General features: G+C 49.3%; 1 protein-coding gene across 1 annotated transcript in view; it reads left to right on the top strand.

The window, feature by feature from the left end:
- Nucleotides 1–10,139, top strand: part of TTBK1 (tau tubulin kinase 1) — a 101,717-nt gene extending 91,578 nt beyond the window's left edge. Inside the window, exons 14-15 of the mRNA XM_030945081.1 lie at nt 4,163–5,769; nt 6,539–10,139. Of these exons, the coding sequence (XP_030800941.1) occupies nt 4,163–5,769; nt 6,539–6,965 (2,034 nt within the window). The 3' untranslated portion in view covers nt 6,966–10,139. The remainder of the gene's footprint in view (nt 1–4,162; nt 5,770–6,538) is intronic.
- Nucleotides 10,140–14,010: the final 3,871 nt, after the last annotated feature.

Below are 14,010 nucleotides of genomic sequence, written 5' to 3' on the forward strand. Positions count from 1 at the left end.
TCTCAGTTCACTTACTAACAATTCTAATACATTCATGTGCACTTACATCAGTCCCATGATTTTCCTTTCCTCAGTAGTTCATAAAGAGATCAGGAAATAATGAAAAGAAAACATGGTCAGGGAGGGGAGTTATGAAAAGCATGTCCTTCACATCTAGGGCAGTCAGCCAAGTATGAGCAGACCCCGCGGCAGTGTCACCATCTCGTCAATGTTTGGAACTGCAGCAGTTGAAGTTGCAGTATTAGCAAAAAACGGTTGACAATCCATGGTGAAATACCACTGTTGGTTTGTTTACTGGCCACACTGGTGAATTTTAAGGCAAGTGGTGCCTCTTTTTTCCAAATCTGTCACCACCCAGTCCTCATGAGTGCTACTGTTGGTAGGGGGCAGTCCTTTGCAATCATGAACTTGGAAGAGGGCAGTGGTACTGATGTTTTTAATAGGCTGGTTAGTTTTGCAGACCCTGAACTCTCCCACATTCCTTCAGATTTTACTTCTATCTCTGGCAACCCAGTTGCCTTTTGTTAAGAAACTCTGCAGAGTTCTACCTGGCAGTTTCTAGGTTTGATCAGAAAGTAGGCAGAGTCCTAAAATATTTGTTTTGGCAACACTCACAAGCACTTCAACCTTAGTGAATAATCTAAGACAAGTTTTATTTAGAGACAGAGTGTTAAAGAGGTGAAACATGCAGACTTTGTGGTAAACACATGCTCAGACCCATGTAATGCCACAGGCATTCCTGGACGAGTGACCAACAAGTCAAGAGAGAGTCAGGAGTGGAAATCTGAGGTCAAACAGGCAGGAAAATGTGGCTGCCTTAGCTCATGGCCTAGTTCCTGCTCACAGGAGAGTGAACCTGACAGGGGGCTGCCAGGATGACCAGGAACTGGAAACATCTGACATGAGGAGAGGCTGAGAGATCTGGGTCTGTTCTGCCTAAAAACAAGATTGGTTGTGGCATCCTTCTTCTTCATTGAATTGCCTGATGGAGCGAGGTACACACTGGAAAGATGAGATGTTATGGACAAACGTTTCATGAAAGGAAGGTTAGATAGAGGAATTAGATCCTAAACCCCCCAACTTTTTCACCATGAAGAGCCTCAAACTCTAGGAGAGGGTCCCAAAGAGGTTGTGAGATTTCCATCCTTGAAGTACTAAAAACTCAGCTGGATGTGGCTCAGCAACAGGCAGCTCTAAGTTGGTCCTGCTTTGAGCGGTGGTTGGAGCATAGATCTCCAGAGATTCCTTACATCTTTTTTATTCTACAGTTTTAAGACACAGGCTAAGCCTCTCCACTTCAGATCTTGTGACACCTTCCCTCAGTTCCTCCCCATTAGATTAGTTCAGCAGAGCAGAAAAATTCTTCTCTGGCCTTTGGGGAATAGTCCTTGAGCTAGCTGAGTGTGATGTACTACAAAAGACTGTCAAGACAGGACCCAAATTTCTCTAGTGAGGGGTTCAAAGTGGGAACGCCTTGTTCGGGAGAGTTTCTTGTAGTTGGATATTTGTGTTCTTTGGACTTTCTCCACGGTGCATTTACAAGTGGCAAAGCAGTGACTGTCTCAGGCTGCTTTAATCAATGTGTTCTACAGTTTTGGGGTAGTGCAGGTGAAGCAGTCCAAGTCTCCCAAAGGTAGGTAGAAGCAAAGCAGTCACTGTTGTGCTCAGAAGAAGGCACAAGAAATAAAGAACTACTGTTTTTCTGTAAATGATTTGGTTTAAAATCCATTCTGCAGCGTGGTGCTGATGTGATTTTCATTTGCAACTGATTGTTAATTAGGCCATGCTTGACGGGCATTTCCTATTTATTTTGGCCTTGTTTGGTCGAGTGTGTGCATGTGTGCTCAGGGTGCAGTGTCCATACAGGAAAGTAGAACATACATGGAGAAATTGAAAAGACAGACAGAAACACAGTCCATTTCCTAAATACTGCAAGGCATTTGTAGAGGTGGAAGTACATGAGGGTTAGAAGATTCTCTACAGCATGACTCAGTTGTAGCAGAGGGGCGCAAGAAATAAAGAGCTACTATTCTTCTTACAGCAGCATCCAGCTCCATGTCATGCATTATTGCTTAGTGCAACCTCATTTCAGAAAAACTTTTGATGTCTTGCAAGGGAAAAGCCATGGAGGAAAGAGGGTTTGCTGGAGACAGAGCTGCTGGTGATGCAGACTGCAGGGCAAAGAAATCATATCTCTGGCCTTGACCTCATAGCGTATCACCTTGACCACAAAGCAGAAGAGATGGCACAAGCCAAGGGCTGGGAAGAGATTTGAAGATCTACACAGGTGCATATTTCACAATGCAAAGAAATACAGCAATTGTCCATCTGCATGATCAAACACAGCATCTGGAAAACGGCGTGAGGTAGAGCAGGAAAGGAACTGTTGTTGGGGTGGTGGAACTCTTTCCAACGGGGGGCTCAGCACAAGGCAAGATGTTGGTTGGGACCCGTTCCCACTGGGGAAGTGCATCCTGATTCCAGGAATGGCACTGTGGGTGTATTTCTTGGGAAAAACAAACCCAGCCAATGTGCATCATCCAATCCTAGGCTGTTGAATGAACTAATTTCCAAGAAATGCCTGAGGGAAGAAGCCATGTGGGTAATTTCCTTTGCAAAGGGCAGTAAGTGCCTCTTACCAATCGAAGTTCCACGTCTGCCATCCTGATACAAAAGGTAGAGTGGGTCAGTGAAGGCCCAAACCAGGCTAATACAGAGCCATCTTCAGGGCCAGGCTTCAGCTTTAATGAAAGAAGAGAAGCAGCTTTGGATTCCAGAGGTATTACCAAAACCAGCCTGTGTTTTAATTTATAAGATTTAAACAGAAATATTGACTGGATAACAACCATGCAGAACAGCTTGGTGCTGCCCACCAACCTGTTTAAAATGTCTCTGTAGTAGAGGAGCATAAAAATAGTACATTTTTCAGCACCATTTTTAGTTGTGCCATTGGACTGAAAAGCCACTGAGGGCTTTTTCTCCCCAGCAGAGACAAAAAGATCCATTCCCACGGCCAGGTGAATGTGGTAGCTCTGAGCAGCTCTGGAGCTCACATGGTTAAGTGGGTGCATGTTTAGTTGTGTAGCCTAAATATCCTCTGGCACTGTCAAATGCCACTGGAAAACGCAGATGTTTGGAGCCCTGCTGTTCATGGTCAGGACTTTTCAAGGGTAACATGTGATGCATAATTGACCAGTTGATTTTATGGAGAGGTTACAGTTTGCAAGCCCTAACACAATTGTGCTGTAAATGATTTGGTTTAAAATCCATTCTGCAGAGTGGTGCTGATGGGATTTTCATTTGCAACTGATTGTTAATTAGGCCATGCTTGACGGGCATTTCCTATTTATTTTGGCCTTGTTTGGTCAAGTGTGTGCATGTGTGTGTGAGCTCCTGTTTTTCTGTAGGATCATTTGCAATCATCTCACAGCCTGCTACTTCCACAGGCTGCTGGTGGAGAAACAGTGCCCCCACCACCACCTGTCCTGTGTGCCCTTCACTTCTCCTGGTTGGACACCCCAGGACCTGATAATGACACTTTGTGTGCCAGCTTTCATGACTTGCTGATGATTTCAGGGGAAGCAGAAGCCAGTGGGAGACAGAATGAGGAGTTGCTACAGGGATGTGGGAGCAGAAGGGCGGATGGATGCTGCACCAAGGGAACACAGTAGCACTACAAGTGTTACTGCCCCAGGGGCAGTGGTGGATGCTAATGGAAAGTGATCGGGAAATTTATCTAGCCCAGAGGTGCCCCTTCAGTTCACTGGGCATAAAAGCAAGTTGCTAAGTGATTCCAGTAAGGAAGGAGTGACTATGTAAATACATAATACTGAAATAAATACATAAACACTGAAGAAGATTGGGACATGTGAAAAAATCCTGAGGAATTGCTTGAAAATGGTTCTTTTAGGTCCAGGTTAAAGACTGCTAACAAAGGAACTTCTGTGGCATGTTCTGTTTCCTTCGTTGCTAAGTACCTGTGAATCTCTCTAAGGTTTGTATGAATCAAATGATGGAGTGATGACTGCTCAGGCATATATTTTGAAAGCATGATGGATTAGATGCTTTCCATGGATTCATCCAGCTGATGTTGGTCCTGTGTCAATGCTGTTGTCTGAATGCTAACTCACCCTCTTCTTTTGTCACACTTGTCTTCCTGCAGGCATACATGCTGAAGTCATTTGAAATAAATGGCCTGCCGAAGGCGGTCCCTTTAAGTTTGCCTTACCAAGACTTCAGAAAAGATATGTGCAACTACTGGGAAAAGCCTAAGTTATCCCAGCGGATAAAGAAAGTTGATTTTTCAAATATTGTCTTGACTGCTCCTTGCAAACCTCTGGAACCTTATCTGGAAATGAATGGAAAAGAGGAGGAGGAGGAGGAGGAAGAAGAGGAGGAAGACTATGAGGAGGAGGAAGATGAGCAGGACGAGGGAGAGGAGGAGGAGGAGGGCAATGAGATTGACATGCACAGTGATTCCAGCAGCGACCTGAGTCAGAAGAGCACGGAGCGCAGCCAGGAGTGCGCTCCGTCCACGCTCCTGGCTGATGACCAGAAGGGCTCCAAGGGTCGAGCATCCACTGCTGATGGGGACCTGGAGCTGGAGGAAGGCTCAAAAACTTTAGTGCTGTTTTCACCAGGCGATCTGAAGAAGTCTCCAGTGGCTGCAGAGTTACCTCCAGAAGTCGATCTGGGCACTCTTGCTGCACTGACACCTCAGAGCGAGCGGCCGCAGCCCATGGGGAGCCAGCTGGATGTGTCTGAGCCAGGGACCCTGTCCTCAGTCCTTAAATCAGAACCAAAGCCTCCCGTGGCAGTGGCTACAGCCTCCTCCCCGTTCACCAAAGTGGAGCGCACGTTTGTTCACATCGCTGAGAAGACCCACCTGAACGTGATGTCCTCCAGCGGGCAGCTGATGCGGCACGAGGAGCACGGTCCCCCAGGGCAGTTCGAGGAGGTCATCGTCGAGGAGGAGCTGGAGGAGAACCTGGTGCTGGTGGAGAATGGCAGCATTCATTCCGGGCTGGAAGGGGCAGAGACGGAGAGCTGCGCGCTGTCGGCCAACCACGCAGAAACCACCTCAGAGACCGTGGGAGAGCAGCCAGCCCTTCCCAATGGCATGCCAAAGCTTCCCGAGGAAAAGCCAGAGCCCTCTGGCAAAGCAGAGCTCTCACTGGACTTGGAAGAGCCTGCCAAGGTGGCTACAAGGGAGCCTGGCCTGGAGAAGGCAGCACCAGCGACAGAGCACCTGAAGCAAGCAGAGACCGTCCTCGAGACACCGCAGCCGGGCCCCAGGAGGCCGCTGGGCTCCCGGTACAGGAGCCGGATACCCATTTTGTTCTCTGAGGAGGACACTGGCTCAGACCTTTCAACTTCACTCTCAGCCAAAGAAAGGCTTTATAAGAGGGCAAAGCAACCCGATCTGGCTCGCCTGGTGATGGAGAAGAGACAGAGCCGCCTCCTGCGGCTGGCCTCAGGTGCCTCCTCCTCGGCCTCCTCCAGCGACGAGCGGCGCCGAGCCTCCGAAACCCTGTCAGCCACCGGCTCCGAGGAGGACACCCACGACTCTGATGACTCCATCCCACGGAAGGGAGAGAGGAAGGCTGCGCTGCTGGGGAGAGAAGAGAGAGCCATAAGCACAAGGAGCAGAATTCCTCGCCCCATCGTGCCGGTGAAAACGCCGCTGGAGGCGGTGAGGTTGGAGAGCTCCGTGGCTGCTGCGGTGGCAGGGCTGGGCAGCTCCCCACAGGATGCAGCTGCTGCCTGCAGGTAAGACCAAAATGGTGAGAAATGCAAAGAGCTGGGCTTGTTGAGGAGACACAGCCAGGGCTTTGCTCACCTCCCATGACTTCATCCTTTACTCAGCTTGAATGCATAGTCCATACTTGTTTCCTACATTCATTACAGCCCACAGGTGTGTGAAATACTCACCTCTCTGTCTTCTTTTTTTGAAGCCTCTCTTTGCTTGCCCTGGCTTTGAGACCTTTCCTTTCACAAGCCCTTTCACTTGGTCTGATAATAGCAGATGCCCCTGGTGTTGAGCTCTCCATTTGGCAGCACGGCCATGACTCTGCAGGGAGACCTGGCCTCCTGGCCTGACTATTGTGATTAGAGCTGCAAGGGCAGCGAGGCTGCAAGCTGGGATTGCTTCAGTTGGTTTATCTTCCATCACAGTTACCATGAGAGGCCAACTGGTGCAATCTAACTCATGCCCACATTCCCAAATTGTATGTCCTGCCTTGGAAAAGGTTGCTGCATCCATTCTGCATGTTAAGAGAAGTCCCACATACCATACCTGCGTGTTGACTCAGAGAATACTGGAGCATCAAGGCAAACACTTAGCAGTTAACTACACTGAGTTACAGGATGGTGTTCAAACTGGTGCCCCATCTTGTTGGCGGCATAGGTTCTCCTGTCCTGGTGCTGGAGACTCCTTGTGATTGCCTGGCAACATTCATGCCAATCCTGCCAGGAGGCCAAGAGTCCCTTGCAAAATTCCCCTTCATCCTCCCTCTTCTCTCTCTTTTCTTCTCTGCAGGCTTCAGACACAGAGACCAGCTGGGAGCGTCCCATCTGAGGGCCGAACAACACAGGTACAAAGCCGGCTTCCTTCGTCACCGAGCTCCACTTCTCTTCCTCCACGGAGCAGCTCGCAGAGGCCCAGTGGTGCATCCCCTCGGAGCCCCGTCCTTCCTTCCAGGAACCCCAGCACTTCCCCCAGAAGCCAGCTGCTGCCTCGGAGGGAAAGTCCTTCTCCCTGCCGACAGCACAAACCAGGGACTGCTCCTCAGCGAGTTCCTACTTCCCCCCGACCTCAGCCCTCAGCTCAGGCCCCGGGGCCTACAGGAGATTCCCTGCCATCTCCTGGCGTGGCCAAAAAACGACAAAGAGGAAAAACCCAGACTCAAAGTCCAGCAACCAAAGGAAAGCAGGTGTCCCTGGAAAGTAAGGCAGCTGCCAGATAATGACCTTCCTCTGCGAGCCCAGCAGACTGGGTAACTTCTGCATATAGTATACACTTGAGATGCTGCAGCACAGCCTTCCATGCTGGACCCACGAGTGTATAGCAGTAGCTGTACTTGAATGCTTCACTCACTCTCACCCCACACTGCAATCAGCTCCCACGGGCCTGGCAGCCTCTGAGCCACGGAGCCTTTCCAAGGGAGACCCCCGCAGCTCACGCTTGCTAACGCACAGCACCCAGCCGTGACCCAGTGCCTGACCTGCCTCCCTCCCCAGGGATTCTCCTCCCCGTTAGCAATACCAGTCCTCAACACCGACTCCAGCTGTGGAAGGAGGAGCAGAGGTGACAAGAGCAAGGCCTGCTAAAGAGGAAGGCTCCTGTCCTTCAGGCAGCTCCTTCCTTTCTCCTTGCTGGGAAAACACCAGCCTTGGTCTCTGCCATTTCCCTGAGTGTTGGCTCACCTCCCACCGCCTGTGTTAGCAAGGGATTGCCACTAGCTTATTCAAGAGGGATGGATGCATCCTTGTGTGCTAAGAGAAGGGGTAAGGAGGGGAGGGCTCTTCTCTCCTTTTCAGAGGTGCCTCTACAGGTGGGAATTGGGAGACAGGCAGGTCTTGCTGGATGCTCCCACCTGCTCCAGTATGTCCCACAGAGGAGGCTGTCTGGCATTGCTTCTCAGACACTGCTGCTGTTTCAGCAGATGCCTCTGTGGTGGGTGCTTAGGTGGAAGTAGAGATGTGTTGGCAGCTTGCTGGGAAATCAGGAGTTCTTGCTAATTAATGTAGAAGGGAGCACACTGCAGCCACATCTGTCACAAATACCAAACTGTGATCTGTGGACATCACATCCCCCAGCAAGGGAGGTTCCTCTCAGCCTGGGCATGGTTGGTGCCACAGACCTGCAGTGCACCAAACACAGCTCCATTGTGAGGATGTGGATAGTCACTGGATGCCTTTAGCCTGGGTGCCCCTTGCACCTGAATTCCTTGTGTTTTATTGTCACGCTCTTGGTGTTTGTGAATTTTGGCACTGTGGTTGAAAGTTCCCCTACAGGGCAGGGTGGGAAATGATTATCCTGTGGCGTACCCAAAACCTGCTGCTTTGCAATGAGAGGTTTGCTGGCATGCCATGGCCATGGCATTTCTATCTGAGGGGACAGTGGCTTGAGGGGCAGAGGTGGGGTTTATGTCTTTTCCTTGATGCTCACCTCTGCCACGCGTTGAGGATGAACAATGTGAACGTAAAAGCAAGGGCTGTGCTCTTCAAGTAATATTATCTGAGCATAAGCTAACACTCGGCTAGAGCTAAATCAACCGACTGTTTAGCCCCCAGACTAATTAGGAAGGCTTGAAAGTGAAAGCAAGGAGGGCTGGTACCTGTCTGATCTTGATGAGATCTTGAAGTAGACAAAATTCTCCCCACACCTCACAGAAGAAAACACTCCAGACCCAAATACTTTGTGCTTCACACCATTGTCATGCCTAAAAGAGGCACTGCATGAGACAGAACGAATATACAGCTGCTCTGTACACCTATTCCTGCAGTTGCAACTACCTGCAAATTTACTATTTGCAGACAACAAAGCTTGACAGAGGAATCTGAACAGTAATGACCTTGATTCATTTGAACATGAATGCAAACAGTCACACACTGATGGCCATCAAGTTCAAGGAATCCCGAAGCTGCTCATATCTGCAGGAGTCCTGGAAAGGAGGATGAGAGCTGTGACAGGGTGTCAGGGAGAAAATCCTTGCACACCTGAACAGGGAAATGTGTAGAAACAGGAGACAGGAATTACCCCTTCACGTAACAGTCTCAGTGTTGCCAACACTAATTCATTTCACCCAGCTCAGAGTGTTTTCCATTGATTTCCAAACATGCCCTCATCTTTGCAGAGCAGCACTGGGAACTCAGAGGGAGCTCAGCCTGTGGTCTGATGGACTGAGCTGATGTTGCCATCAAAAGCAACATCCCTCCAAGTTCCAGCTGTTTTGTTGCACAGTTCCACCACATTTACAGTGCAGCAGCAATTTGATAAATGGCTGGAAATGCTGATCCAGCACAACACAAACTGCTCTGATTCACCAGTTTCTTTTTCATCTGGTTCATTTCATCACTCTGGTTCACCATTTGGTCCCACAACAAAAGAAGGACGCACAGAGACTGTGACCACTTCTTCTGGTGGCATTAAAACTTTGTCTGAGTTTGAAGTGTGGGTCAGACTAGAACCTAAGTATGCGCTGCAGGTTTAGAAACTAGAAAACAGAATAAACTCAAAGACAGATTCTTTCCAGAAATATAAATCATAATGGGACTCCTATTAATTTATTGAAGGTCTATTAATTTTAGAGTACTTAGATGGTAAGACTTGGTTGTGAAGCTTTTACCAGTTGGTCCATCCATGTCTTAATGCACATGCCAAAAATGACATTGAAAGAGCTTTGAAAGAGGACTACAGGATTATTAACAGGGTTAGCAAACCTGCCTGATCATGGGAAGCCAATAAAGCACAATCAGTGTATTTGTTCAGGAAAAAGTTTAAGGGACAGTTTTCTGTGGCCCAATGTCAGAAAGGAAACTCCAGGGCAGACACAAGGCTGGGTTGGACAGGGCACTGAGCATCCTGGTCTAGTGGAAGGTGTCCTTGCCCATAGCAAGGGGCTGAAACTAGATGGTCTTTAAAGTCCCTTCCAACCCAAACCATTCTCTGGTTCTGTGGTCTTCCTCTGGCTCATGAAAGCAGGGAAGTCAGAACAGCCAAGAACAGCAGATGAAGAAATTGGGCAGGCTTTTAATTGTGAAGCAACCATCCAGTGAAGTCTTTCACAGGACTGTGGGGACTTTCTTTATTAAAAGGTTTCTGTGAAACTGAGCTGTCTTCTAAGAGGTCTATCTACCATGACCCCACCACAAGAAGCAGACAGGATTCTGGTGGCACCAAGGTACCATCTCCCTCTGTGGTGCAGCAGATTCCTGGTCCCACTGGGATATATGCCAAAGCTGGGATATACTGGAGAGCCACCTGGCAGGTCCCACAGGTTTCAGAAAGCAAGGGAAAGATGGCCAGCACAGCTGGACATCAGGCACAGGTCTATGCTGAACTGAGCAAGAGTAATAGATCTGAATGGCTCCAAACCCAGTGGTGTATTATGCTTTTTGCCCCTGAAATTTTTGCTTCAGACAATTTTTTAATAATAATTTTTCTTTTGTTTTAATCTGGTTGCAAGGAAATTAAAAATATAAGTAAATAGATATTCCATGTTACAGAAATTAAAGTTTACATTGAAAGGAACTCTTGGAAATCAACTTGTCCAATTTTCTATTGAAAATGAGACCCTGGATTAGATTATGTGGGCCTGTGTCAAGATGAGCCTTCAGTGTCTCCAGCAAGGAAGATTCCACCACTTCCATGATTTAGTGAATCAAAGAATAGTTGAGGCAAGATGGGACTTCTGGAGGTCACCAACAAAGCTGTTCACAGTGTTGTCTGACAGGGCTGGGCTGAAGGTGCAGCTGGGTCCGTAGAGATCTGAGACCAGCATGGGCCATCTCTCCTCGTGGTTGTGCTGCCAGGCTCCCTGCTCCTGCACAGGCCTGCTTCCCAGCTGTCCCTGGCATGAGGGGCAGCAGGAAAGTGCATGGTGTGCCCCAGGCCATGTCCTCCTGGATGGGGATGCTCCCATCTGGGGGACCAGCACACACAGAATTTCCTCTGGGTCCTCTCTTCTTCTGCTGCCCTGCAGGAAGGTTGGAAGGGCACCCGCCATAGCTGGAGCAAACAGAGGAGAACATGTCTGGGGACAAGAAGGCCTGTGATGTTAGGGAGAGGTTAGGTGGTTGAGGAATGCCAGAGGATCTAGTGTGGCATCACAGGACGTGGTGGGCTGTCACATCCCAGACAGGTGGGAGAGGCAAGGCCCTGTTGCTCTCTGCTGTGAGTCTGGTGCAAGCTCTGCCAAGCTCGAGGGCACACAGGGCTGCTCAAGCACTGCTGGGGTGTGTGGCTGTGTCCTTGCAGGTGATTTTGCCCACATGTGTTTTGGGGGAACTCCTGGTACAGGCCACCGCTGTTTGTTCATCAGCGCGTTCATCTGCATGGGTAGGGAGAGACACGTCTCGCTGATCTGTGTTGGGACCACCAGAGCCTTTGGGAGTGCATGGTGTTCATGCTGGGTCCTCACTCTGCAGGGGCCCTGCCCAGCAGCTGAGATGCCTCCCTGGCTGCTGAGAAGGAGCCAGTGGCTGCTGGCTGGCCAGGAGCTGCCTGCAAAGAAGCATGGATGCAGGGAGGGATGTGCCACGTGGGCAATCTGGAAGGCAGCTCTCAGTGCTAACCAGTGTGGCAATGGATTGCATGAGCAGAGGGAGAAAAGGACAGATGGCACCAGCCAGACTGATACTGTGGAGAGGCTCAAACACACGGATGGATGGAGCTGCTTAACTGATTTGTCTGGTTGGCAGCACAGGGACTTCTGTTTGCCTTGGTGCAAAAGGTGTTTTGGTAGCAAATATCTCTGGGTCAGTTGTGCTTGGAATCAGTGAGAGGCAGGAGACTTTGCTTGCCCTTTTTAAAGTAAAGAATATTATAATATATATATATATTATTACAACAATATAAGTAGTGACCATTATATATAGTGACTAAAGGTTAAAAAGGGTCCTGCTACCTTCAGAGAAGTCTCATCTGTGACTTCAGATGTGTGCAGGGCTGACTGCTGTGTGCAGTGAATGTGCAAGGGGGAACAGGATACCACTGTACCAAAGTGCATGTCAGCTGTGAGGCTGCACCTGCCTGAGCACAAACCAGGGCTGAAACACGCCAGCCTGGGTGGCTGACAGCTGTCCTGCTTGCCACCAGACCTGCAACAGCTGCTGGACAGACACACAGCTCCGTGGGGCATGGAGCAGGGTCTGGAGCATCACTGTTCACGTGGCTGCTCCTGGCTAACACAAGCGCTGAGTTTGGTGGTGAAATGTTTTGATCCAAAGCAGGTTGTGTTGGGGCAAGAAAATCTTTCACATTTCTCCTTTCCCACACAGAGGTGTTTTCTCACTGTAGATCCCCTGTAAGAAGATGATCACTGATAGCCTGGGCAGCTCCAGTAGCATCCCAGTGATCCCTCAGCACACTGCTTTCTTCTCTGTACGGTTTATTGACCCACAGCTATCCCACGTGCACTGACACCAATGCCCAGCTAAGGCCTTGCCCCACACATCAGCCACCTGCAGTTCAATTAATCCTGTGAACACACTAAAAGTCCCAGTGTGGACATCATGAGTTTGGTATCAAATGAGTTTCTTCTGGCTGAACTGAAACATGGCCGTGCTCCAGCAGAGCTAGGCTGGTTTGACAAAGCCCATGGGGACCACCTGAGAGTTTGCAAGTTTGGTTCCATCTGTTTGCCAGCTACTCCTGCACCTCCCCATGAGGAGGAGAGCTAGGGTTGGTAGTTTTGCAAGGCCAGGGAATAGCTCTGCCTGCAGGCTGGGGTGAGCTGTGATCCCCAGTAGAGCCAGAATCCCAGGAAATGACAGTGATTTATACACCATCACTCTCCTGTCACTTCATTCCTACTGTAGCTCCTCCAGCAAATCTTGCCTTCCAAGTAGCTGTGTGTTCCCTCCAGGTCAGTCCCTTTTTGCCTGGGGGGTTGGAGCCCTCCTGGATTCTGCAGAGCCTGAGGCAGACTTGGCCATCAGCCTGTGCATCAGGCCCTGCCCCACACAGGCCATATGCTGGGTCACAAGGAGGAACATTATCCCTTTTATTTCTGGAGCTGCAAACGGCTGGAAAGCAGGTTCAAAGTAAACACTGATGCCCTCTGTGCTGAAAGGAGGAAGGGAGCTACCAAAGCAAATCCAGAGCTGGGTTCCTTGTAGGGACCAAGGTAATAATTTCTCCTGCTCTTAGCTCCTGAAGCAGAGGGGCCTCAGGGGTGAGAGCTCTGCTTTGGTGAAGACCCTGCAGGACTGGTGCCAGCACGGTGCTCCTCAGTGGCTGCTCTGCCTCTGCCTTGGCCCATGTTGCCCTGCCTGGAGCTCAGGGAGCTCTGGCACAGGTTCCCTGGAGGAGGCTGGGGCTGATGTTTCCTCGGGAGCGCACGGCACAGGCTCGGGACTGTCCCTGCGGAGGGTGGGTGAGCTCTGCAGGACGTGGGGGTACCCCTGGGTATGAAACCAGGACTGCTGTGCTATGGGACCTGCTGCTTCTTCTCCAGACAGGAATTGGAGCTGGGAACACAGAAGATTTTATAGATCTCCTTTTAACACGATAGCATGTGACTCTACACTCAGACGTTGTACCTGGCGCACCGACGTTTTCCTTCGCCTCTGGCACACTCTGGAGACAGGACTTCTGCTCCTTCTGCCTGGAAATGTGACTGAATCCCAAGGCTAAATCTCTCTCTACATATCTTCTTTGCATTCTTTAGGAAAGCAGCTGGAGAATGTTTACACACTGCAAACAGAATGTAGGACTCCAACTGAGGAACCACAATCTGGTTCAACTGCATGGCAAATTTCTTGGCCATAAAATCTGGCATGCATCACAGAAGCCCTGTCTGTGTACAGACCCACCTGGCATTTGTCTTAATTTCAGATCACATCTTAAAAAAAAAAAAATAAACAATTATGCCATTTCTTGTTCATATCAGACACAGTTGTCATTAGATTTGTTATTAAAAGGGGATTCTGGATCATGCCATTAAAAGCCTGTCTACCTTTTCATTGGTGTCTTCTCCCATTTATTGGTGTTGCAAGACATGTTCCTTCACCATGAACCTTGTTTACACCCACACTGCAGGCAGCAGGCTCAGCCATCCACTCCCAAAACAGCACTTGTCAGAGAGAAAACCTGCTTTTTTAACAACAATAAAATTTAAAAAAATGTGCTTTGCACAGTCGAGATGCCGCAGTTAAGATGCCACATTTGTAGACATGTTGGATCTGCACGTTAATATGTGGGAAGTGGAGCAAAAGCAAACCAGTAACTTGGCATGGTTTGACTTTCAATACTCTCTGACCATCTGATGTTTGAGCTGAGGACAG

The sequence above is a fragment of the Camarhynchus parvulus genome, chromosome 3, assembly GCF_901933205.1.
Source record: "Camarhynchus parvulus chromosome 3, STF_HiC, whole genome shotgun sequence".
NCBI classification, from domain to species: domain Eukaryota; kingdom Metazoa; phylum Chordata; class Aves; order Passeriformes; family Thraupidae; genus Camarhynchus; species Camarhynchus parvulus.